Source organism: Myiozetetes cayanensis, unplaced genomic scaffold (assembly GCF_022539395.1).
Source record: "Myiozetetes cayanensis isolate MyiCay16 unplaced genomic scaffold, myiCay2020 scf19, whole genome shotgun sequence".
Lineage (NCBI taxonomy): Eukaryota > Metazoa > Chordata > Aves > Passeriformes > Tyrannidae > Myiozetetes > Myiozetetes cayanensis.
In genome coordinates this window covers 5,509,369-5,536,141 of record NW_026087400.1, presented here as the reverse complement: position 1 = coordinate 5,536,141, position 26,773 = coordinate 5,509,369, and the positions used below count along the sequence as shown (strand labels likewise).

At 50.2% G+C, this 26,773-nt stretch overlaps 2 protein-coding genes across 2 annotated transcripts in view; both read right to left on the bottom strand.

The window, feature by feature from the left end:
• The window catches only part of RPS21 (ribosomal protein S21), a 289,916-nt gene that overhangs the window by 97,905 nt on the left and 165,238 nt on the right, over positions 1-26,773 (bottom strand). The window lies entirely within an intron of this gene.
• On the bottom strand, positions 861-13,685 carry GATA5 (GATA binding protein 5). Its single transcript, XM_050313457.1, has 7 exons — positions 13,448-13,685; positions 12,248-12,847; positions 9,939-10,105; positions 4,271-4,396; positions 3,339-3,426; positions 2,641-2,765; positions 861-1,756 (listed from the first exon to the last, which is right to left on the bottom strand). Exons 2-7 carry the CDS (start codon positions 12,765-12,767, stop codon positions 1,601-1,603), a joined length of 1,182 nt encoding a protein of 393 aa, XP_050169414.1. The 5' UTR covers positions 12,768-12,847; positions 13,448-13,685; the 3' UTR covers positions 861-1,600.

Genomic DNA, 26,773 nt, shown 5'->3' with positions numbered 1-26,773 from the left:
CCCCCCATGCCTGCACAGGGTGATGTTGAGGCACCAGACGCTGAGCAATGCCAGCACTAGAGGGGATCAGTGCTCCCCAGTGCCCGGAGCAGCTCCTTTTTTCCAGCAAGGGTTGCATGGTGGAAAGCATCATCCTCCATCTCGTCTGAGTTGTGACTTGATGTCAGATTCACTCTCCCTGATCATCTTTAGCCTGTTGTTTATAATAAAAATCAAGTGATCCATCTCTTCTGACAAGAGGAAGAGTTGCTCCAGGAAGCTGTGGACAGGTCAACTTCTATATTAAGGAACTATTACTTGACAGTTTCCTGGTCATAAATAGCTGCCCAGCCAGGCTGGGGATTTTATTTAGAAATAACAACTGAAGTAGGCCATAAGTAACTTCATGACCTTGCTCCCCCTTCATTTCCCACCCATCTCCCCTCCTCACTGTGGTCTTCTCTTCACCCCCAGGTTCCTCAGGACTTCCAGGACCCCCTTGCATGCCCCAGCATAGCATATCTCTCCATCTCCCACCTACAAGAAGCTGTAGAAACATGCTGTTGCCAGCTTTTGGAAATGTGATGTGTGATTTGCATCACTGAAGATCTTTTTCTACATCTCAGCTCTAAGAAATTGTTTTCTACTCAGTTTTCATTAAAATAACTAAAAAGTAATCTGCTCTGCATGGCTGCAAGCTGGAAATCCTCCACTCAAAACATCCCCAAAACTGGATACAAACAAACAACTCCAACACATCCTTATTTTTTTAATCCTTCAAACCTTTCTCTTAAGTTTTGGAGGGTCAACTTCTGATTTTCTAATGCTCAGAGCTGGCAATATCAAAACCAGTGAGGAAATACAAAAGAGAAAACAGAATTTCTGTATTCTTTTATTATTGAGAGGCTTTTGACGATTTTTTGTCATGTCGTTTGCCTAAAATAACAACGAAAAACTCTTTGTTTGGAGCTGGAAAGGGAAGAGCAGCGTGTTTATTTCATGTATGACTCATCAGCTCAGTGTTGATACTCGAAACGCTTCAGAAGCTAACACTCTATAGAGATGATCGTTTTTAATATAAAACAATAAATGTTTAAAACAACCGTTGCTTTTTTTTTTCTTTTCTTTTCTTCCTGTTGTGGCCAATAAAACATAAGGCAGGCCACATAGTTTACATTTTAATAAAATTAAGTTATTTGGTGCCATGTTATTACAGTCTTTATTGGAAAGTGGAATAAATTGCACACAGAGGAGACATAGGAGGGAGAAATCACTGCGAATAAACATAGATTCTGGGATGCATTTATTTGCTGGTTTCATCTCAAAGGAGGAAGGCTTTCCCCGGGAAAATGGAGGTGGCCCCGGGGTTCCGGCCTTGGGGAGGCAGCCCTGGGTCACTCCGGGAAGGGATGAGCTTTTTGGGGAGCTGGTGCCACAGCAGGGCCATCCCAGCCCCATCCAGCATTTTCCACATACATCCTCCAAGAGAAACCTGTCCTGTGGCTGTGGGACACCCTGCAGTCCTGAGGCGCTGGGGCAGCCCGTCCTCCTGTCCATCGACCGTTTGCGGGGCCAGCCGAAAACATTGGTCCCGAGGCTTTTTGCTGGAGGTTGAGGGTTTTTAGGCAAGTGCCAGGGCACACCAGGAGTCCTGCCGGAGCGGCACACTCAGCCCAGGCTGCGGGGCCATGGTGGTCGGGGAGAAGGTGTAGTCCTCGGGCTCGAATTTGAACTCGCCGTGGCCGCTGGCCAGCGCCTCGTCCGACTGGCTCTGTGCCTACCCCAGGGAGGGAAGCAGAAAGGCATTAGAAAGCCAATAGGTCACTCAGGTCTTTGTCATAACACAGTGGTGGGACTAGGATGGAATAGAGCAGGTTATCCCTGATGCCTACAGCTGCCCTGTGGAACAGCCTGGAGCTGAGCGGGAAGGGTGTTCTAGTCCAAGCAAGCACAATGCCCAGGCAGGGAGGAGGCATCCCAGGGCCCCATCTGCATTTATTTATTGATTAAATACGTCCACTTTGGTGATTTCTAGGGATGTGTATGTTTTTTCAGAGCTCAGAACAAATGAGATTTCTTGGTTTCAAACAAAAAACTATCCCATATGGTGTAACTGGTGCTGCACCAGGCACTTGGGTTCTGCGGCTGAGCTTCCCCTCCATGCACATCTGTTCAGCACAGCAAGAGCTTAGACCCAGCATAAAGCCAGTGTTGGGTCACAAAATTTTGATGTATGGTTTGATTTAGACCCGGTTTTCCCTCTATCAATATGAAATAGCAGCCAGCCCCAAAGAAAAGCTCAGGGCACAAGCACCCTGGGGTTTCCACCCTGGGCTGATCTCACCAATTCAACAGGGTTGTGACTACCAGGATTTCAAGGCAGAAGATGGAAATTAAACTCAGCTCTGCACTGAAGCTTTTTCACCACCTCTCACAGCAGGGCTCAGACCTCCCAGTTCCCCACTGCAAGATGAAAGAGCTGATGAGGAGCCAGCAGGCTGGAGCCCTTCCTGGTCCACGATGCCTTGGCTCATGCTCCCTGCTTTCCTCTATCTAAGGCAGTAATGACCTAATTTTTTAACCTCATCAGGGCCCCCCCCAGGTCGGTGGCTGTGGATCATTCACCCCAGCAGGGGATGGCTGCAGGTCCCTGTGCCTCACCTGGGACACTGACACGATGGTTTGTCCAGGATACTGCGAGGTTGTGCTGGGCTCTGACTTTAAAGTGACCGTGCTGTCTGAGTTGGTAATGGAAGAAGGGGAGTTAGTGGCCGAAGTTGTAGATCCTGGAAGATAATTGGTAGAGGGTGGTGAAGCAATGTAGGTGCAAATCTGCTCTTAAAGAAATGTATATTTTAATGGCAATAATCACATCTTGCGGCATGACTCTACTGTTCTTTCTCTTCCAAACCTCTGTCAGTGTAAGTCTTTGTATTTGGCTGCCAAGATGCTGATGGAGGAGGAGGGAACCCTTTCACAGTCTGGCAGTGCTGGTACAGGATGGATGGGCCAATGTTGAATGCATTGTGATACATTCCCCTCAATCTTTAATATGCCATTCCCACCCCTGTTTTTCCCCATTACTCAATTTAGCCCAAATCTTCTTGAACATCAGCACTGCTGGGCTGGAGCTGGGTACCCACAGAGGAACCCAAAGGAATATGACAGGACTGAGATTCCCACCCAGCATCTTCCTTTCACACCAGCATAAATACAGGCCCTAGATCTAAAACAATGATCAGAGGAAAAAAGTCACAATATTATTTTCTAATTATTGCATTCTTGCAGAAGACATGTGAGGTGAACATTGAGGTGAACTGTGCTCCAAGCCCTCAGGATGGATGATAACAGCACTGTACCTGTTGAGGCTTTGCCTTTGGTAATGTTTTTAGGCTTCCTTTTCCTCGTCTGGATGCTTTCCTTTTTCATGGCCAGAGGTCGTGGTACCTTGACATTCATAAAGTTTGGAATCATTAATATTGTATTTTACTCAGCTCCTTCCCACACATGTGTTGCTCTCCTATTTACGTGCTGTAGCTCATGCTAAGCACCCAAAGTCCTTGTCCTTCACTGAGTGCTATTTTTCTCTGCAACAGGCCTTGGCTGGAAGATGTATAAGGCTAACAGCTCAGGCTTTCCCACAGATTTTGTTTTTTCCTTTATTTCTTATTTTTCTTTTCCTGATTTATTAGTGACCTTTATGACAGGGCCTTATTAAATTACACTGACACACTGAGAGCCCACATGGCTCAGATGGAACAGTCTGAAGAGAGTAAAGAGACTTCAATTCTTATGTCAGAAGTTTGAAGAAGCCTGTAAGGAGGGATGGAGTCTCCTCTTTGGCTGATGGGCATGTTATCAACAGTTCCCATCCTCAGTGGATAAATGTCATCAGCCAGCCTCCACGTGGGCTCCCCAGCATCCTTCACACATTCCCAATCAGCACATATAGAAGAAATACACTCCTTATCTCAGTTTGGGTTTGGGGACCTTCAGTCTCCAGCTACTGGAGCCTGATAAGCTTTCTTTTTCATGGAATCCTAGGATGAACACTTCCAGAGGTGGAACATTCACGGTTTCTTTGGGCACTCTAAATATTTCAGTACTCCCTTAGCCTTCTCCTGGAGAACCCCAGTAGACTGAGCTTTTAACTGTTCAAGGAGACAGGACTGGGTTTCAGCTCATCTGGGTCCAGTCTAGGGGCTGGTCCCTCCACACCTGATCTCCTAGAGCTGCTGGGCAGCGATCCCAACACCCAAAGGGTCCCTCCCAGTGTGGACATGTTCCTCACCCCGTGGAGCTTCATGTACAACCCGCAGGCGTTGCAGACGGGCTCCCCTTCGGCGTTCCTCCTCCAGAGGGTGGTGTTGGTTGTGTGGCAGTTAGTGCAACATAGGCCAGCACGTCTCGAGGAAGACTTAAAAACAAGCAAACAAACACACGAGTGCACACGTAAGAATGATGAATTGGGAAGTTTCATTTTCTTACAAAAATAAAATCTCCAATTACACCGTTTTCCTGGAAAATTTGAAGCACACGTGATAACCAAATTCAGATCGAAGAAATGACATTCAAATGAGATCACTCTAATTTGCAAGTGGGTTTTTTTGTTATTGAGATTGATAAACATGGCAAGTACCCTTGCAACTTGTTTCACAAACTTCCAAAAAAATCTGCTGGAAGTGATCAGGACTCAGAGCACAGAGAACTTCCCTCCAGGAGATCCACTCAAATGGAGAAAGAGATGGAAAATGTCAGCTGGACTTTAAAAGCATGAAGAAAACTCCTCATGCTTTACGTGAACTCCTCTGTTTTTCTGCACTCAGAACTACTGCTAAAGTTAGCAACATCCCAATTAATCTCTGGTTTAAGACAACTGCAATCAATTGGCTAAACTGAGCAGAACTGAACTGAACTGGTCCATGGTGAGACCAGGGAGGTTATTCTTCATGTCTCACAGATCATCTGTTCTCTTAAAGGCTGCAGAAACACCCTGTAGACATTAATTAATGACATATTTTATGAGTGCAGTGATTGCTGGCTCTGAAATATTAATAATTCCAAATGGAGAAAGAAAATGTTCTGGCAGAACCAGAAAACGCATTTCTGACAACTTTCCTCCACGCCACTGGAAAATTCACATCTCTCTTTACACAGACTTGTCAGCTCAGTAGACATTTCATTTGGAAGTGTCTTAACACTAAGTATTAAACCTATTCTAGTAGAAGATCTCACTAAGTATAAGGTACCTGTGGCATAAGTAATATCTCAGGCTTTCCACATTCATGTGTTTAAAGATGTTCTTCAGCCTTGAGAAAAATCACTTTGCATCCACTCCACAAAGGCAGATGATAGGTGATGCAGGCAATAAAGAACTCCTCGTTTGTTTATTTTCCCATTATTGCATGATATCCTGACTGAGCAATATAACAAATGAGGTGGGAAGAGCAGGAATAAAAATGAAATGTTTTTACAAGGGTAGCAGTCAAATAAAGATCAGCTTTGAGTTTCAAGAGGCACAAGTGACATGCCCAAGGTTTGATTCACTCGTTGCTCAGCAAAGAGGTCTCAGTAACTATTTGCAAATAATGGTATTGCTTTGGAAATTATTCAGCTTTCAAGAAATAACCAGGCAATAATAATAATAATAATAATGATAATACACTGGGGTGTGAGCTGACAAGCCTGGCACAGAGGATGAGACAGCAAATCTTGTCTCTAATATGGGACATGGTGTTACAGCAAGATCCTGGAGCAGCTACAGCCTTTCAACTACCGGGGCTGTGCCACTCATCCTGCAGCTGAGGGGAGCAGAGGAAGGTGCTGGACATCTGACGAATATCAGGCTTCTGAGGTCCAACTCCTGCTATGGGCACAGAGGGGAATTTGGAGGCACTCAGCCTGGGACAATTGTTCCTGGTGCAATCTGTCATTGCCTGTGGATGGGAGGAGGCCAATTCAAAGCCTTTTGGAAAGCCCCGAAATTTCTGGGCCACTGCAGGTTCCTGGGAGGGAAGGACACACTGTCCCTGTTTCACACAACGTTTTGTCTGCAGCTTGCAGGTGAGGTGGCAATGAGACCTGTGGCTCTGGTGGCCCAAGGGCAATGCCAGCCCTGCCAGAGCTTGGCCCACCTTGCCACTGTGTCACAACCTGCTCATGGGCTTCCTGCTGGGGCAGCGACAATGTGCCTTCTGCATCTCCTGCACATCACTCCGCAGGCTGGCTCCTCCTCACACAGCCAGGGAGGTAAAAAAACATCCTCTGCCACCAAATCCTACAATTTTAATCTGAGAAACCCCATGAGAACCTGCCCCTGCACAACAACCTGCCAGCTTAGCAAGAAAGAGACAGTCAAGGCTGCTGTTGCTCACTGAAGGCCGAGGGTACAATACAATATTGCTGGTTTCCCAGCAATTCCCTTGAAAGAAAATGCATTTCTGCCTGCCTCCACCCCGCAGCCTTTGTACCGTTCTGACCTTGTCTAGGAAGTTGTTGACTTCAACATTGTGCTCAGTGTTTATTTATACAAATGCAGCATACACTCAAACAAAAACTCTTCACAGACCCGGCTTGACAGCCAAGTGCTGCTGATAAGCTCAAGGAATGGTGAGTTGTTGCCTATCAAATCAACCACGTGTAAGTGCTGCTTGGAGAGCCCAAAAAACTCAGAGCCAACAGGGCAAGTCCTTCCAAGGGAGACCAAGCCACCAGAAACTTTTGTTTCACTTCCTTTTCAAAGGTGGAAAAGAAACCACAGGGTTTCACAAGAAAAAAAGAAGGCACTAAAGCCTCAGATTTAATCAATGATTTTCTGTCTCCCTTTCCAGCAGCATCAAGGGGACCCGTTGTTTACAGGAAAGATGTTGTAGCAAAGAGTGCTGAGATGTCTGAGCTCAGCCCCTGAAAGTGGGCAGATCTGAGGCTCAGAGTCAAAGGAAGCAGCACCCTCTGAGATTTGTCTTTGTTACCAAAGCTCTGGGCAAACCTGCAGCTTGGAGGATGAGGGAGCAGCAGGAACTAAAGGGCAGGAGAAATCCAAGGTACACACCACAAGCACTGAGTGGTTCTAGGGTCCTATTAGATTGTCCCAGGGCTGTGAGCAGTCCCACCCCCACCTTCTCCAAAAGTGTCACCAAACCCATTGTTCATTGCAAACTGAAAAAAAAGAACAGGTTGAAACCTCCTGAACCAAGGTAAAAAATAAAAATAAAAATAAAAATAAAAATAAAAATATCCTTGAGCAAAGCCAGGAAAATTCAGCTCCAGGTTAGTCCTTTAGCTCAGGATGCTGTGTGAGCTGCTGAGCAGAGGACAGCTGCTGCATCTGCCCCCCCGTGCTGTACCATACAGAGCAGATCTCCTTGGAATTGGGAGGGAATTGCACATGTTGGATGCAGCCATCCACCTTCCACCAGCTGCTCCTGATGGCAAAAGTGATTCTGGCTTTTCAGACTGGATCTAAGGTACCTCGTAAAACACACCAAGAAACTTCGGCTACAAAAAGTGCTGCCTAAAAGAAAGCGTTGCCTCAATGGTCCTCTAAGATAAACCCTTTCTGCCGAAAGCCACAGTGCTTTGAATCCAGACACAAGCTGTAGCAGGATGGCTGTCCCTGCTGCTTAGAGGATGTCACTCTTATCTCAAAAAAAGAAACAAAAAATGAAGTGGAAACTACACTACTACTGCTCGCCCTCTCCCACGCACGAGCAAGGCTGGGCCGCAGGACGTCACTCCCGCAGTGTTATCTGGGCCACGTCGTGTTCTCCAGGGCTTTCTGGGGGACTTTGCTTTGTGAAACACAAGTCAAAATAACTCCCAACGTGGCGTCTACGTACAGAACAAAGGTCGTAACATAAAGGGTGAAAGCAACCATTTTTCCTTCCCGTGCCCGCATTTCACTGCACTGTGAAAGCCAATTCCATTGCTCCTGGCACGTCTCTGTGTTCACTGCTCTGCTCCCACCCAGCCTGTGTGGGTGAAGCAGGGAAGACATCCATCCCCTGCTATGGAAATTGTTTGGGAGAATAAACACCCCGAGCCACAGGGGTGCAGGTCGCTTCCTCTCTGGTGGGTTTGCAGAGTTCACCTGGTAACCTCTTGTCCATCACCAATACATCCCTCTTCTTCCAATGGGGCAGAACTTGCTGCAACACGACATTTCAAACCCTTGGAGAAACCCAAGATCTTCAAATGTTTCATTCCAAAGTCAGAATGGAAAGTCAAAATTGCAACCCCTTTTCTAACCCATAAAATGAATCCCCTCAAGTATTTCAATTGCAGGAAAGCACTTTCCCTGGGCAAGAACCAACCCTTTAATTTGAGCTTTACTTTATTGTATTGATTGCCAAAATCATAATAAAAAAGGTTGAAAGTACTTTGATAATTCCTAGATAGATGTGCTTCTCCCTGGGAAAACGGTCTTAATTCTGCAAACAAACGTTTTCCACCAGAAAACTTTGTTGGAATGCAGAAAACTTTGTTGGAATGTTTGCTGAAAAATTTTGTGCTGAAAAGCACTCACGGATACCACGGGTGGGGCTCGGGCAGGGTGCAGGCAACGCACGGCTGCCTCCTTTCCCATGCACCAAAATAAAATGCTGAAGAGCAGCGAGACCTCACCGATTTCCTCGGGGAAAAGCTGTTCAAAAGAGCCCTGGAAATTCGTCCAGTGACACTTTTGGATGCCATTCCAACATGCAGAGTTGAATTTAAACTGGTTTGCACCTCCTTCTGTGCACGGATTGTGTTCGCTCTGAAGATATCAGCAGCACAACGCTGAGATTTGAGGCACAGCAGATTTAATGTCATCACGTTAAAGGAGGGTTTTGGAGAGACAGGCAAACCCTGTCGTACAATGCTAAATATTTCACAGAAATGCCTTGATTTTGATGTGATGAACAGAACAGGGGGATTTTCTGTGGAGCTACTACGCATTTCATTTTGCAAATCCAGATCTGCATTTCTGGGATCAGAATCAGAATGAAACATCTTGCTCAGTCTCAGCTTTCTTTTTCTTAATTGTTTTCTTGCACAGGAACTTGTCTCTGTTGGGTTATTACTAACAATTTGTTTTGCAATTAGAAAAAATAACTGCAGGAATACACCCTGAGTGAAAGCTCAAGAAGCTCCCAGCTGTTCCCCAGCACAGCTCCAACAAACATCCTGTTTTTAATGACGGCTTCTGATGACAGCCTCTAAAACCAAAACTGTTACCACCAAATTTAAACATCCCAAAGCGACTGCACAGAAAAAAAAAGGAGGCGCCTTTCCTCTCTCTCCATGGGATCCCAACTGGAGGAAGCCCAATATTACATTTGGGGGAGGGGGGTAATTAATGCTTTAACCTGCAGGGAAACTGGGAACTGCTAAACCCCCAGTTTTCCCCTTAGGTGGGTGGGGAACTGGGCCCCATCCTGCTCCCATTGCAAGCAGCCACAAACCTGCTGGGCCAGCTCAGGGCCAGCTCAGGACCAGCCCTGCCTCCTGTGCAACTACCCTGCCTAATCTGCATGTGTCTGCAGGAAGAACTAGGAAATAATAATGATAGTAATTGTAGAATAAAAAGAAATGCACCCACTGCAGGAATGGACCCAGGGGAAGCCCACAGAGTCCTAACCAGTGGCAGGGCTGACTGTCCCTGCTTGGGTCTGGTGCAGACCCTCTATGCAGTCCCAGGACCTCTTCAATTCCCTGTGGCCCTGTCTCCCCTGTCCACCAGTCGTGCTGGGGCAGCAGCCCCTCTGGTTTCATCCCATTCCCACTGACCCCAGCCGGGTTTGCACCACAACAAGGGTCTCCTGCCAGTGCTGATGGCAACTGATTTGTGGGAGTACCGAGATTCGAACAGACCCTAACACAAGAACAGAGACCCCAACAGCGCAGGTACTGAGTCAGCGCCCCCGGCCTCTGCCCCCCAGCCATCCCCGGGTGGATCCTGGCGAGTTTCCCCCTCTTACCAGCCTCTTCTGCGGCTTGAGCGGCCGGTTGATGCCGTTCATTTTGTGGTAGAGCCCGCAGGCGTTGCACAGGTAGTGCCCGGTGCCGTCCTTCCTCCAGAGCGGTGTGGACATGGCTCCGCAGTTCACGCATTCCCGGCCATCCCCGGGGAACTCCTCGAGGTACTCTGGAAGAGACAAGCACGGCGTAAGGATCGGGAGCCACCCCACCACACAGGGGGACCCTGCGGGAGACAGTCTCCAATCCTCCTGTGCCCCAGTACTGGGGACAGTCCCGGTCCGGGGAGAGTTTCTCTCCAGCCTACCAAGTGTGCACCAAATCCCTTTATTCCTTTCACACTTTAAACTTCTGATATTTTGCACAGAGACAACACATTCCCCCATCCCTTCCCCGAAAGACCCCAAAGAGCTGAACACGGCTGGGGTCTCCCTGGGATGGGAAGGGGCCGGGACCCTCCCGGCCAGAGGGAGAATGCGATGTTATCCCGAGATGCAAAAAAAAAATGAGGGAGGGAGGAAAATGGGACGGTTTTCCTGATTTCTATCAAGAAAGCCGCTAAACCGCTGGCCGGCAGGGACGGGCCAGCCGGGGAAGGTTCGGGACTACCTGTGGAGCGATGCCGGGCTGGCAACCGCGGGGCGCCCGGGGCTCCCCAGGAGAGCATCACTGGCCGCCCGCGACCCCAACTCCTGCTAGCGAGACTCTTCCACACTTTTTTCTTCCCGAAAAAAAAAAAAAAAAAAAAAAGAATGCAAAAAGTCCCTGGAAGGAGCCGCGGGACCGCTCCAAACACCGTCCGCGGTTCATCCCTTCCCCGCGGCAAACGGGCAGCTCGCATCGAAACCGGGAGACCTCTCAGTGGGCAGTCGCTCTCTTTCCTCCTACTGCTTTTCCTTCTTTCTTTCTTTTTCTTTCTTTTTTAATTTTTTTGTTTTAAACCCCTCCTCTGTCTGAACTGCTATTTTCTTCCCAAGAAAAAGAAGCTTTTAATTTTTTTTTAATAAATCGTCGATCATAATAATGATGATCCAAAGGAAAGAAAAAGGAAAAAGAACAAGATGGGGAAAAAAAAAAGCTTTCAAACATGAAAAATAAAATTGAAATGTAAAAAGAAAAGTAAAAAAAATTATTGCAGTAATTCATTACGATAAAAATAAATAAATAAAAGAATAGTTTGAACTACTTAAGAGCAGTTTACACTATTCAAGAGCAAAAATAAACGGATGGCAGCCGCTCTGCCGGATCCTAAAGCACCGAATTCAAAGAGCAGAAAAGATTTCTGAGGCATCATCTCCGGCAGGACGATCCCTTCTCGCACAGCGCAACGGATTTTCCCAGACAAAGAGAAAGTCCTGGGAAGAAACCGCTGCCCAGCACCTCTGGCGTGGGAGGAAAAGCCGAGCCGATGAGACATCCCGGTGGGGAGGGGGCTGCTTCCCTGCTCTAACTTTGTTCTTGGGGTGAAGATAAGATAATTCGGTTCACCGCAGTAAAAATGATAACGCGACTGAGATCTTGAAGTGGCTTCTAAAGGACTTTGCAAACCACAACCGGAGGAGGCTGGTGAAGTGCCCCCGGGGTTATAAACCCTGAGCACGAGGAGTCCTGTTAAATCAAGCCCAAAACTTTATTTGCTCAGAGCTTGGTTTGAAAGGACTCTTGGTGTGGATGCAAAGGAATTGAAGTGAGGTTTATTGTTCAACGCCTGAGCGCGTTTCTGTGTCTCCCCAAAGGCCGCAAAGGGATGCAGCTGCCGACCTGTTTGGGCGAAGGTGAATAAGGAGACCGAGAGTCTGTTCGAATATAAACTAATTTAGCACAATAAATTACTTAAAAGGGAGGGAGCTATAAATCTGCCCCGCTAATTTAAACACAAGGGTAAGTATTGAAGCACAGGCACAAAGTCGATATTGTGGGAAGGAGATACCGCGGGGGTCGTGGTGGGATGGGGGAGAAGGGGTTGAACGGCCTCTGCTCTCCTGTCCTCCGAAGGAATTGCTCTGCTTTGAAAAGTGGTCTTTGCCTTTTTTGTCACAGCACCACCACCACCCCATCCCATCTCTACCCAAGGTCAGCCGCACACACCCCGTTCCCGGACCATCTCTCCATCCTTGGATAAAATCATCTCCTCCGCTGCTATCGGGGATGCCAGCGGGGCAACTCAGCCCTCGGTCGGGCCACCGATACGCCGGAGGGATGGGGATGGGGATGGGGATGGGGATGGGGAGGGGGATGGCTCCCACCCGGTGCCGAGACCGGGCAACGACTCCGCACCCCGACACGTCGGTGAGGGGCGGCGGTGACCTACCGAAGGTGGACCTGCGGCCGGGTAGGGCCGCCTGCCTCGTCTGCAGGCTGTGCAGCACGCTGCTCTCAAAGTGTCCGGCCGTCCAGGAAGGCGGTATCTCGGGGGTCACGTAGGCGGGGTAGGGGCTGGAGTAGGACCCGTTAACGGAGCGCACCAAGGCGTTGCCGTACTGCTCCCGGCCCCCGCCGCCCAGCAGCAGGGGCCCCTGGTAGGCGCCGTCGCGGCCCGGGGGGCTGCTGCCCGGCGGGCTGTGCGAGTACGAGAAGCCCGACGGCGGGTGGGGGCTGCCGGCGTTGAACGCGGCGGCCTCGCCACTGCTCTGCCCCCAGCCCGCGGGGTTGCCGAGGTGGCTCTGGTGCGGTTCGCAGCCTTGCAGGTAGGGCAGCGTCTGGAGGACGGAGGGCACCCGGGTGGTGGGCACGTAGACGGGCGAGCCGGCCGACGAGTGGAGGAAGTTGCTAGAGTCGTGGGAATAAGCCGACTGGCCATGGTTGGGGGCGAGGGCCAGACCCTGATACATGTTCCGTCCTCGGCGGCGGCGGCTGCTCAGGGCCCGTCCGGCTGCGGCCCGGCGGTGCCGAGGGTCTCACTCAGAGGAACCTGGAGGGAGAACCGAGAGCAGCGCGATGAGACCCCGCACACACTGGGAACCCGATGTCCCTTCCCGAGCAGAAAGCGCCTCTTCCCTGCCTCAAGGAAGGGCTGAAATTTTTTCCCCCCTTTAAACTTTCCTCTGAGCCACGGCGAGAGAAATAACCTCCTCGGAATAGGCAGCGACCCCGCCGGCACCTTCCCCGGCCCCGCCGCCAGCCTGGGCACCTCCAAGGAGCCAGAAAAGCCTCTAACAATTAAATTTTTTTCCCCCCAAAAAAAGTATTTCCCTTCCCGTCTTTTTTTTTTTTTTTTTCGGAGCCCAGGGCCTGGAGCGTGGCTCGGGGCCTTGCTGGCGGGGAGGAGGCCGCCCGCAGCGCGGCCCCTCGGACGTCCTGACCGGGCGGGATTGGAGTCCCGAAGGACCTGGGCAACCGTCCAAGATCGGGAGCATCCCGGTGTCCTCCAGACACCAGCGCTGACGTTTTCTTGTAAAAAAAAGCGCAATAACCCTCGGGCAGGCCTCTCCGTGCGGGCGGAGGGCTCGAGCCGCCAAGCCCCGCAGGAGCATCCCGCCCCCCGGACCGCTTCTCCCGCACAGGTACTCACATGGCAGAGGGCCGGGAGCGGAGCCGGGCATGGCCGGGAGGGCATGGAGTTGTGCTCAGACCATCCAGGGAAATCCCAGGGAAATAAAAACAATAATTAAAAAAACCCCAAGAATAAAAAAACAAATTGAAGTTGGCGGACGAGGGAGGACTGAAAAACAAACCAGCAGGACCCCCTGGCAGAGCGGGCCTGCCCTCTCTCCCGGTATTCTCCCTCTCGTCTCCCGTGGGTGCGTCCCTGGCTGCGCCCGGCGGGGAAGTGTTGGCGGGGGCGGCGGCGGCGGCTCTTTACGGCGGCCCCGGTGCGGGCCGGCCCACGTGACGGCCGGCGGGGCAGCCCCGGTCCCGGCCGGGATTGGGCGCCTCCCGGCAGGAGGGGGGGACGGGATAAGTCCCGCCGGCTCCGCTCCCGGCGGGGGGGACGCGCCCGCCGGCTCCCCCCTGGCACGGGGTGGCGGGCGCCGAGGGGAGCAGGGGAAGGATGCGGCCCCCGGGTGCGCCCCGCACCGCCTCGGGCCCGCTGGCCGGTCCCCTCAGCAAGGCTGGAGGTGTCTGCCCGCCCCCAGGAGAGTTCGGGGATTGCTCCGTCCTTTGCGGGCCCCGCTGTGTTTCTGGGGTTCGCTGCGACCTCCCCGTCTGGAGGCGATGCGCCCCCACCCCAGGCCGGGAGATGTTGAGGAACACACTGAAAACTTCCCGGCGGGGGTTCGATAGCAGAGGATGAGGGCAGGAAGTTTTCTGTTTCTAGCGAGCGCTCCGGCTCTCCTTTGACATAAACCTCAGTCTTACGGGGCAGGGGACTCTCAGCCCGCCTGACTTTCTCAAGCAGCCCGTGGCCCCTCCGAAGATGCGGTGACGCTCACAGCCTGCTCACTCCGGCTCAGAGTGGCTGGGCCACTTCGGAGAGCAGCCCTCCGGTCCCTCACCGTCCCGTCGGGGCCGCCGAGCCCAGGGCTGCCCCGCTTCCAGGTGCTCTGCTCTCCCCTGTGGGGAGCAGCAGAGACGATCCTCCTCCCTGCAGGCCCCTCACCGAGTCCCTCTGACCTTTGCGACGGGGACAAAATCCCTTTCCCTGCTGACCCCGTCGGTGAGAGCCCAGGAAGGGACTTCAGAGGGCTAGCAGCTCTTAGTCCCAACTGCCCGCTTAGCCCGGGTAATTCGGCCGTTTTAACTCTCCACCGGTACCGGCCAGCGAGGAAATAGTAATTTCATCGCTACCGGGATTTGTCCCCGGGGCGTTCAGGAGAATTATTGCGCCTTCGCGCCAAGTCGCCGTGTCTCTCCTCCCCGGAGAAAAAGCCGCGGCGAGTCTCCCCCGCCGTTCGCTTCATCCCCGGGTGGATAGACCTTTGCCACTCTCAGGCCTCTGCCGACGGATCGGGCCCTGATCGGTCCCCCGAGCCCTCCGGCAGCGCTGCCCGCCGGTGCGGGTCCGACGCCCGGGGGAGCCCGTCCAGCCTCGGCTCCGCAGGGACCAGCGCTGCGGGAAGGGTGGGAAATTTCAGCTCCAAAATAAACTGGTGCAGGAATGCCAGCTATTTCCCTCGGAATAATGCAACGCAACTGGCTGGAGATGTATTTATTTGCTAGCGAAAGAGGCTGTTTATGGCTCGCAGGGTATCCTTTGTGCCCGCCGAGCAAAAGAAGAAAACAAACCCAAACGACAAAAACTCACAAACAAAAATAAAAAGGGAAAAAATAATAAAGAAAAAAGGACAATTTTTTTTTTGTTAGAAAGGTGGAAAAGCTACAGAAAAAGAAAATAACAACCAGAGGAGGCTCCAGACCCGCGGCGACACGGGAAAAAACCGTCCCTGAGGAAAACTAGCCCCAATCTCTTCGTGGCTGTGGCTGAGCCACCGCCGGGGCTTCTTTCGTTTCGGTTCCGTTGTTAAAAGCGGGGTTAAGCCTTGGGGACGCGTGAGTTTCCAGACTTTGCAATTTCAAGGTGTTACTTAAATGCGATTTATTCTTTTTGGTTGTGTGGTTTGTGTGTGTTTTGTTTTGTGGTTTTTTTTTTTTTTATGCTTGAGAACTGTCCGCTCCGATCGCTCCTGGCATTTGAATAAATATAAAAACGTTGAAAGAAGCGAGGCGCTGCTAAATCCAGAGGCATTTACCCAGTGAGCACGTTCACGCCGGAGGAAACCACCGTACTCGAAAACCTGCCGTGGACCTGTGGTGTGTCTGGTCAGACCCATCTAGTGGTTGGATTTTTTGGTTTTTTTTTTTTTTTAACTAGTTTACCATCCCATTTTCTCCTCCGGTGGTGCCAGGGCTGCCTGGGCTCTCACCCCACTGGGCAGAGGAGACCCGAGGCCACGGCGAGGGGCGGCGGGTCCCACGGGCGGCTCCTCCCGCGGGCGCGGAGCAGCGGTGCGGGCAGGTGCTCCGACACCGAGGGCTTCCAGGGCTGGCCCCATATACCAGTCCCCGCTGGGCGCCGGCTCCGGCTATTGTCATCCACGCGTGTGGCTGTCCACGGGGTTGGATTCCCCCTGGTTTCGGGCTGTGCTCAGTGACCAGGGGCCAGCAGGACCTGGGGGTCCTCCTGTGAGGAAGGCCTGGGTGGGTGATGCTTTAGATGAAGTGGTAGGGAAGGTGCCGGCATGGCAGAGGTGGCAGCAGTGATGCCCCAGTCCGCAGCCATCGCACTGTGCCCGCGGAAGTTCATGCCGGAGTGCGGGACACGGGGAACCCGGGTTGTGTGGGGACCCTCCCGCAAGGACAGGCGCCCCTCTCCGGCGCTCCCTGCCCCACCGAGGACACCCCCGACGTGATGGTCGGAAACCTCTGCCCAGCTCACGCAGATTAGGTACAAAAATGTTAACGGAGCACCCGTAGGGATGATGCTCGGAAACCCCAATCTCTCTTTTCCATCCTCGTTAGGAGCGGGAACAGGAGGGAGAGCCCGGTGAGACCCTGACGGCACCCGCCGGAGGTTTTGACACTGGTGCACATCCCTTATCGGGCTCACGGTCCGTTTGACGAGCTCAGTCGGACCCGGCTCTGCTTTTCCAGGGGATACGACCACTTCTTTTGAGGGGGTTAGGAAGGGACCTTTTCCTAATGCTCCCCGCACACCCACACCCCACCGTCCATGCAGAGCTCAGCTCCGGTTGAATCCCAGAGGGGCTGGTGCGGCTCGACACGGCCCCGAGGGAGCCCTGACCCCTCCAGGTGAGGCTCCCCCGGGCCGGGACAGACTGCCCGGCGCCCCGGCCCCTCGGCCCTAATCCCGCTCCGGCTGATTTGTGAGTCCTGCGCTGGGGCGGACGCGTGGGAGAGTCCTGCGCGGTCCCCGAGGGGGCTTCTAGCTCCCCCCTCCCCCTAAGGAAAAACCAAGGGGGAAAGAAAAAAGAAAAGGCAAGTTGAGACAGAAGGGCAGAAACGTTCCCGCTCCTGCTGCAGCGGGTAGGGAAGCAAGGCATACTCCGAGCGGGGAACCGCCGGTTACCGTTCCCCTTCGGTGCGTAGGGAGGTGACAATTAATTGCACACGTCCCCTTTCCTTCCTCTGCCTCCCCCGGGTTGTAGCATCCTCCCCCGGGGCTCAGAGGCGTCTCACAGCCCCTTGCCCTCGGGGAAGCCGGGGAGGGAGAGTTCCGACTTTAGAATCGAGCCGAACTCGGGGCTCTGCCCTGGGCCGCCCGCCCAGCAGCCGGCCCCGAGCCGGCCCCCTTCGATCTTCCCGTCCCCATCCACCCGATGCAAAGGGAAACCCATTGCATGCTTTGTCCCTCAGCCCTGACAGGCGGCATCGGGCTGCTCTGTGATTCTGCCCCCAGCTCCCAGAGGAAGAACGAACTGCCCGGGGGTACAGCAAGTTCCCGGAGGCTGCTTCCCCTGCCCCGTGGGCTGTGAATGGCGGGGGAATGGATAGGAGGGGACCAGCGGGGTTTGTATCTCCTGGTCCACATCGCTTTGTCTGCATTGCCCAGTCCACATTCCCTAGGCCACATATTCCTGTCCAGTATCCCTCCGTCCTATCCCCAGCCCCTTCCTACCCAGTCTCCAAAGGATGGGCTGCTCCCTGGGCTCAGGTATCTCCTGCAGTCGAGGCTGGGCTGATTCCTAAGGCAGAGCTGGAGAGAAGTGATGGACACAGCCAGGGTTGGGAGAGGCCCCATCCAGCAACAGGCTGTGGGCAAGGACTGAGCTGCCCCAGCCCAGCCAGGCAGGAACCGAGAGGTTCCCCTGGCATCCCCTCAAAAGGGTTAAATAAACAACAGGTTCTGCCAAAAAATATTTATCTCCTATTATATGCATGTGGTGGTGGCTCTCAGCAAGGGGGGCTGTGATAGAGGTGGGGAGAAAGTATTTAAATTTTTTCCCCCTTTTGGTCTGAGATCTCATTTTCTTCCTTAGCCTGTAAGGATTTCACCAGCCTGAAAAATAAAAGAGGTGCTGTAAAGGTGATGTTTTTTGCTGTCCCCTATGGATACGTTTTACTGGGATGCTTCAGTCTCAGCCATTCCTCCAGCCTCCCATCAGCCAAAAATGGCTACAGAAATCACCCCTTTGCCTTCAGTGTTAAGAGGGTACAAAACACCGTGGTGTGTGTCCCCCTCAGGTGGGTAATTTGGCATGGGCCTTCTAAAAGTGACCATTGCTTGTGTGACTTTGGCCCAAATTGTTTAAAATTCATTTCCCTTCCAGGCTGATTTAACAGAAGCTCCAAGATGCCTAGCAGTTAAAAATCCTCAGGCTGACGATGGCAGGGTCAGTGAGCCAGGCTGGGGCTGCAGCTCCTGCTGGTGGGAGTACCCTGAGAGGGAAACCACATCTTTTTTGGAAGTGGGCAAACTGTGGTTTAAACTCCATATTTGTTTTATGTGGGGGACTCTGAGGGCTCCAACTTTGCCCCAAACCCAAAGGACGAGGAATTCCAGCTCAAGGAGGATACCTAGACCCAAAGAGGGGGCTCAGTATCTCGTGGGGGTGAGGGTCTGACCCCACCTGGGAAGTTCTCCAGGAGTTTTGCCATGGGCAGGAACACCAAGTGACTCAGGATCCAGCCACGTGGGCACGCTGGGGGACGCCTTGTGTATACAATTTCTTGTGCCTGTAAACGTTTGTGGGGTGGAAGCCGGAGGGCGCAGCGAGGCACCGACCAGGCAAGGAGAGGCAAAAACCTTCCGTATTGTGTAATGGAAACTATTTCCCTGTACAAACTCCAACCCGTGTGTGCTGAGCTGGTGGGCTGATGCTGGAGATGCCAGCCCGGTCCTGGCAGAGGCCAGCGAGCAGAGGTTGAATATCAAACCTCTTCCAGTGCCCTCGCAGCTACGCGGGGTTTCCACCGTGCTCCCCGCTGCCATCATGGGCAATAAACGGGGAAAAAAAAAAAAAAAAAGGCTATTTTGGTATATTAACCTCCTTGTGGCCAGGTGAAAGGTTAAATTCACATGATTCATTGGCGGCTGAGAGACAGCACTTTGTTGCTAGGATTTTGGGGAATGCGGAGGGCTCCAGCGAAGGAGTCTCGCTAATCTTTAAGGGAGGGAGCCAGGCTCCTGTCTGACGGCTGCAGGCCCAGCAGCTCTGTGTTTCATTTCAGACTGTCACTCTCCTATCTCTCAGCTCACTCCCAGCTCCAGCTTGCTGCCAGATCTTGGGAACTGTTAACTCAGACAAATTTATAGATGGAAAAAGAACAGTTAGCCATTGTTCCTGGGGTGGGGGAGGGAGGAAAGTGAGGAGCTTCGGCCACCAAAGTCATGATGTAACCTGGTTGTTGCTTGGTTGGGAGAAACGTGCAATGGAGCTTCCTCTTCCCGTGCCAGGGAAGGAAATTTGGACCATTATGTTACTACCAAATGTTGGGAGACGCAACATTGGTGCCCAAGCCATTTGGAGATATCTGTAGAGTGGAATCTCCCAGCTGGACATCTCCTGGGTATGAGCTCATTTTCTCATTTCAAGTCTCGTGATACTGGGTGTTTTTCCTTAAAGCTTCAGACTCTGGAGTAATGAGGTCTAATATCAACAGCAGTGTTCTCATAAACAGAGCCCTTTGCTATGTGGGCTGCCAAGAGGAAACTGGAAATGGGGACATCTCAAGGACTAAAAAAGAAAAATCCAGTTGGCAAAGAGGGAGACCCTCAGATTGATTATTCCTCAGAAGTGCAATGACTTTGAAGAAGTTGGGAGAAAAGTAGGAGACCAAGAAATTGTCTCACCGGCAGTCTGCCTCCACTCTCCATTTGGATACACTTCCAAACAGCCTTCGCGATGGGAAGACTCCTTTTTTTTTTTTTTTTTCAATACAACATTAAAACCCTTATCTTGAAAGCGAGAGCTCACTTGCTCACCCCAGGGTTTGCTTTATATCTTTTAGATGGTCTATGGTTCCTGAGCGTGGGTCTCTTTTGAAGGTGTGTCTTCCAAAATTACCCAAAGAACAGAGATACACCTTCTGGGACTGTTCACCCTCCACACAGACCTCCTTGCAGCAAGGTTGTGTCTGTGTTACCATTACCATCCTCACAGTTTCTGTAGCCCCTTCCCCATCTGGTGCCATTCCTGGTTCTTTGTGCTCTCTCACTTGGAGGGAAATGTGGGAAGCGTCTGCAGTTACCTGCAACTGGATCTACCTGCCCTCTTCTGCCTGTGGCTTCAGGACAGGAGGAACCTGCACCACAGTGGGGTGAATCAGTTGGGGTTTTTATTGCTGCTCTGAATCCAGATCTCCACTTTTTAAAGTCATTATGTAGGTGTACAGAGTGGAAGAAAGCAAGGAATGTTGGATTGAAAAGATAAGTAGTGAGATGTTACGCACTTAGCAAATCCAACCACTTGAGAATCTGGCTGAATGGAAGTGGTTTCTTCTTCCAAGGTCTGAAGGTTTGCAGAAGTCTGTTATTTTAATCAGGAGACTGCATAGGTTTGATTCTGAAGGCCCAGGAGATGGCAAGGTCCCAAAACATTACTCCCCCTCATTTTACTTACTGGAGTTTTATTTAACTCTGAAATAACGGGGACAGAATTTCACATTTTATAAAACTTCTGCCCAAAGTCATCTGTGATGTTAATGCTTGTTTTCTGCTTTAGTTTGCTGTCTATAACTAGAAGCACTCCTTTTTCCCACTGCAGGCTTGTTGGGAAGTTATTGACTCAAAAGCCCAGCATTACACAGGTGTGCACTTCTAAATACAGGTCTGAATGAACCTCTGCTGGAAGTGTTCCACTGAAGTTAACACAGGTGCTCTAGGGATGAATTTGGGACAATATCTGCATTATGGGCTAATTTTCATTTTGCATCTCTCTCTCCTCATGTATTTTATTTGTCTAAAATCAGTCTTCCATGAGAGAGAAATGTCACTGTGGCTTCTCATAAGCAAGGTACTGAAATGATGTGACAAATGAATGGTGTGGCCTTTCCTATCTATTAGAACTAAATTAGATGTTCCCTGCATTGCTTTGCCATGCTGAATTTGAATACCCCTATGCCAAATACTTTTCCTGCCTTCACTCACTGTGATTGCAGGCTGTGCTTTTCTTTCACAGCTTCTCTGCCACGTTTGAACTGCCTTGATTTGGGTCAGCAAATCTTCTCTTACACCTCACAAAACTGCCCTTCCCACTTCTCTCCATCTCTTTGACTGCATCTCTGACCTCTCCTAGCCTCATTTTTCACCTTCTCAACAACCTCTCAGCCCTCACTGGCTGCATTTTTCATCCAGTTTGGCATGAAAACATGGCTCCAATTAGTTGGAAAGGTGGCATGGAGAGGGAGAGGTGGAAAGGCTGCTGGTTTGGCCAGAGTGGGAAGAAAAGCCCTTCTTTCTCTCTCTGGGCTCCTCAGCTGCCCAAGACATGTGATGCCTTCCACGGTTGAATGCTCTGGAGTTCAGGATGAGGAGAGAGCTTTTTACTACTTGCCCAGATTTGCGAATACAAAGTTAAGCCAGAACCTGAGCTTTGCACCATGTGAGTTTTAGGCCTGGACCACAGCTGGTCCTGCCCAGCTGCTTTCTCCCAGCACAGTGGAAATCCACCAGTTCTGTGGCCAGAGCAGTGCCTGGGGGAGAACCCGGCAATGGGCCACTCACAATCTCCTGATCACTCCTGAGATTTTGCAGAAACAGGCTGAGCAAAGCCATGTGTTACAAGAAACCCCTGGAATGATTTTGAGAGAGCAAAGATACGCAGAAGCAGAAGTCCTGGCAAGCTTTTATTCAGTTCCCCACGGATGGGAAGAAAATTATGAGCATGTATATCCCATCTGACTGTACCCAGGCCAATCTCTAGGTAGAGTTTAACCACTGTCCAGCTCTTCCAAACCTTCAGCCTCACATCTGGTTAGCTGGCCCTTTCCTGCAGCCAAAAGTTAGGGGTCTTCCTTTCGGGGGCTGTTGGCCAATCTGCATACAATTGGCGCCATGGGTTGAAGCTGAGGTCACCATTGAAATCGTGTGTTTCCAAGAGCTGTTTGATCAAACAGAATTTACAGACCAGGACAGTTATTGACAGAGCTGACAAAAGTGATGCTCCAAAGATTTACAGTCCAGGTGTGTTGTCAGAGCAACATATTTACCTGAGATCCCAAGGACTGTTAAAATTTAATCCCTAGAGACCTTCTCTGCAGTGTCTTGAAGGGTCACACCTCCAGGACCATTTGAAGTCACCATAAAAATAGCCTAGAATTTAGGAACTTGTAGAGGAAATAAGAGCAGATACAATGATTTTAAATGTTTTCTAATGTGTATAAAATTGGAGAGGTGAACTGATATAGGATGCCCTTTCCCTTAACCCAAATGTACAATTCTCCACAATAAAGCTCTTTGAATATATACACATTAGTCAGGATTATCTCTGAATGTCTAGTGGGCTAAGAATATGGATCCTGGAGACGTCAGCTGAAGGATTCATTAGAGGAGATGGCAAGTGCTTGGAAATGGGAAATGTATTCTCTTATAAACACAGCCTGCACTGGGGTTGACCTTAAGACTGAACAGAATTGTCTGGAGAGGCGGGGAAGGCAGGGAAGGAAAACAATGTTCGTATGCAATCATCTCCGTTTTTTGTAACAAAAAATTCTTATTGAGGTTTCTGTGACTTCTCTTCACCTTCCAAATGAAAGGGACTCTCACCCTCAAAACTGAGAATGCTGAAAAGGGAATGTCAACCCAGCCCAAGCTTACTCTTTCCTGGTGAGACATATTTTGTAGGATTTGGGGGTACAAGATAAGACCCTAGAAGGGATTCCCCCTCTGCTGACCTGCTGGAGCTTCCACATGACCAAAGCATTCCACATTTCTCATCCCACAAACTAGATTACTTGTTATTGTCTCTAAAATCTTACTGTCCATTTCAACTCTTCAGTGTCAGGGTTTATGTATTCGGATGAGTTCTTGAAGTAAAAAGATGCTGGGGAATTTCAGAGCTCCTCTGTGTGTGCATGGGCACAGGCTGGTTTCCCCTTTATTACTGCCTCTCTTTACTCTCTCATTTGCCTACTGAGCAAAATGGAAGGAGCTAGTACGGAGTATGAAAGGAACTCAGCAAGCCAACATTGACTCCTACCTCATATCTATTAGCTGTAAATTACTTTAACATGAGTGACATCACACTTGACTCTTGGTAAAACAGTGTTAAGTTAGTGGGTAATAAAACAGCTTGACACTAATGATGGGTTCTGTGTGATAAATTACTGTCAGTGATCAGATAAGGGTTCTTGAGACTAACCTTGAACTAAATCTATTTTGTTGCTACATCTTGTGTGCAGTGTTCCACTTCTTACCATGGGGATTAAGGGCTCAGAGCCCAATCCTGCACCGTGCTCAGAGACAAAAGGGCTATAATTTGTGCAGGAGCGTTTCCAGAAGCAGCTTCCAAGCATCAGGCTGCTCCCATGAGTGGAGTAAGGAGGGTTTGGCCCTAGCCTTGAGAGCAGCCATCCAGTTCCACAGGCCTCATGACCACTCTCTGAGATGCAGGAACAGTTTCCAGCAGATTACATCAGTATTCAAATCTCTGATATTTTTAATAAAAGAAAAAAACAACAAAAAACAACAGAAAGGATTATACAACTAAGGGGTGGATCCTGAAAGTTTCATTTTTGGATGTGTTTTATGTGACAGATTTAATTTTTGGATATCTTTTTGACCTATGCATTAGGTCTGTCCTGCAAACCACGGGTGTCAATGACCTCAGTAAGAACAGAGAACGCTCAGCAGCTGCCTGGATCAGACCCTCATTCAAAGAACTTGTTTCACTTGCAAAACTTTGGGAGAATGCTTTATACCCAAGAGCTGGGAGCTGGCCAAAGTCAATGTAATGCATGGGATTTTGAATATTTTTTGCATGTATTTTCTTTGGACTCTAACCAGGGTGCTGCTTAGAAAAAGGCTTCCCAAATTGTTTTACATTGTTATTGTTATTCGAGGCTCTGTTTTCGTTTATCATTCAGGTAACATGCTTGGGAGATATTTTTTACACTACTTGTATAAACCATTGTATTAAAACATTTACCATCGTTCATATTCATGGATAATCACTGTTGTCCTGGCCTGTTTGTTGCAACTGGTCTGACCCTGAATACCTGTGTGTTATAAATGGTTCCAACAAAGAGAAGTTTTCTCTGTGTTCATCCAGATACCTCATTCATCCACAGTTATGACAGAGCTCATATTAAGATGCACTGGTTTTAATGCAAGTTGTAATTAATTTTGGAATGTCCAGAGTGCAAGAAGAGCCCTTGAGAGGATGGCTCCAGCTCAAGAGAGAGGTCTGTGGGGAAAACATCTGGATGTGTCTCAGTCTTCCAAGGAACAAGGATTGCTGAACCATGGACACCACACCAGGGACACAGTTAAAATGCTCTTGCTCTCAGTTCTTTAATAAAATGCAAAATATTTATTGGTACCTCCAGCTGATCAGCAGAGACACCATTTAAGTAGAATTATTAATTGACCCCTATATTAATCCAAGGTAAATGCATTGTTTATGGTGAGAGCGTGGTTAGCTTTCCATTAAGGGCAATCTCAAGGATAAAGATGATGACTGGGCTCTGTCTGTGCCCTCTGGGCCCTGCTCTCAGGGCTGGAGAAGTCACAAGTGTTCCTGCAAAACTTCTCCAACAAAGCAAAATCCATTTTGTTCCATGTACTTCTCCCATTAAATCCCAACTTTTCTCATAATTTTCTTGGATGTTCAGTTACATTTGAAAGGAGTGGGCCTTTTTCTGCATGATTCAATGCAAAAGTAATTTCTCTTGGCTTTTTTGTTTGTTTGTTCCTTTGTGTTCCTTCCTATCCCATATCTTGATTCCCTCTGGAAAGGAAAAAAAAAGGTAAGGAAAGAGAAAGAAAGTAACACTTCTGCTTGGAGCAAAAGGGAGGAGCCTGTGTGGGAGATGTCAAATGGAGCAGAAAATCCCTGGACTTTCTCCAGAAACCCCCATCCACTTGAGCTGTGGATACAATCAGTTTATCAAAACACCCTCTGGTGTGTCACTGTGAGGGAGTGGAGTCATCCCTCTATAGGAAAAGGTTTTTAAATGGTCCCCAGGGTTTGTACAACAGAGATGAGATTCTTGTCTGTCAGAGCCCCTGTATGCAAAGCAAAAAGATGCAAGGGGAGACAGAGAGGAGCTGGCACACCCTGACGTACGTCCCAAAGGAGCCAGGAAGACATCTGGGTGTGGTGACACTGGGGACATGGGACACTGGGGCTGCTGCTGCTTGCTGACCCTCTGTGGATATGGAGCCCTGCTCCTTCCTGCTGTCCCTTCACATACCCACTCACCCCAAAACTCACCCCTGTCCTAGCCCTGATGGTCCTTCCTCTCCCCTCCACTGCAATCTGCTTCCTGACCAGAGGCTGTCCTGAGGGGAGAAGAGCTCTCCTGATCATTGATGAACTTGGTCTCACCAGCACCGAGGACCAACTTGCACCCACCCCACCCTCCCACCACTCAGTGCCAACCCCAGGTTCCCACAGTGAGGATTTGGGGGGGCACTGGACACATGAAATCCTCAGTGGGAGCTGGCCTGCACCACAGACTTCCCTGCAGCCCTACTGCTTGAAAGGGAAGAGGCGCTCCAGCAACATTTGGGCAAGATCTGCAGGCGTAGCCAGAGCTGAGGAATTCCTTCTTTCTTCCATTCCACCCTTTGATTTGCTGAGCATGACTGGGGGCACAGATTTTACATCCCTGCTCCTGACAAACCAGCCCATGAATGTGTCACACACATGCTCACGGACGTGTCCGGGCTTAAACGCTTTTGTCTTCGACATGCTCCTTTTTTAGCCCCCACCCTCTCTTTCCCTTCGCTTCCCAGACATAACGTAGCCCAACCGACCAGAGACACCGTGACTACCATGATGTAGGAAAGAAACAATCTCTGGCCGGAGCAGCGGGCTCCAATCAGCTTATCCGACAGATGCATGGGCAGGAAATGCAATATCATGTCCAATTTCTCATACCTTATTCATGACTGTTGCAATCACAGAACACATGTAGCCCAGCGATACGTGGTGCACAATGGTTTTGGTGTGAGCCTTTCCTCTTCTCTTGCTCCAAAACAGGCGCTTTTCTCCGGGAGGGAAGAGGGCTCTGGAGAGGTGCTGATTTGGCTGAGATGGGAAATACCCGTGGGTTTATGTAAAACGGCGGGAATGGATCCGTGCCCACGTTTGCTTTGCTAATTAACCTGAGGCTGGGCTCGGAGGGACTTGTTTTGGAGGGGTAAGTGAGATGATATGGACCAGAGCCCAGGCGCTCTCCCTGCTCTGTGTAGCTGCCTCTGGGGTTCGGGGAGGTATTTTTCTTATCCTTTTGGACCCGGTCTCTCTTTCTCCAGTAGCACCCTGAGTCCATCAAACAGTGAAAACACTTGATGTCAGGACCTCCCAAGGCACAGGCAGGACCCCCTGTCCCAGATGTCTCAACCTCTCCCCAGCCAAAGCCTAAAGCCAGAGGAAGGAGGAGAGGCCAGATTCTCAGACAGCATCACGGCTCCTCAGTGCTCCTGGAGTTGTGCAAGAAAAATGATATTTGTCCCCATCTGCTGCATGATGGGAGCCTCAGGCCAGGCACCCAAGCTGCACCCTACACAAGCTGTTCCCCTGCTCTGCAGGAGGACCTTTTCAAAGAGCAATCAAAAATATTTTATTTTGTTGGGGACTGTAATGTTGACTGGGCAGAACAGGATGAGGAAGCTCTACAAGGAACAAACTGGGAGCAGTTTCCATGTTGGGATGCTGGGATCAAGCACCCTTTGGTGTTGGCTCTGTGTTTCCCTGACCTCTTCAACACCAAGTATCAGCAAAAACCTTTTTATTAATCTACATTTTTTTCTTATCATACTCTGCCATAGAAA

Coding starts and splice junctions, on each gene's coding strand:
- GATA5 (XM_050313457.1), bottom strand. CDS start 12,767: ATGTATCAGGGTCTGGCCCTCGCCCCCAACCATGGCCAGTCGGCTTAT. Junction 10,106..12,247: donor CGGCCGCAGGTCCACCTTCG/GTAGGTCACCGC, acceptor TGTCTCTTCCAG/AGTACCTCGAGGAGTTCCCC. Junction 1,757..2,640: donor CCATCGTGTCAGTGTCCCAG/GTGAGGCACAGG, acceptor TCCCTGGGGTAG/GCACAGAGCCAGTCGGACGA.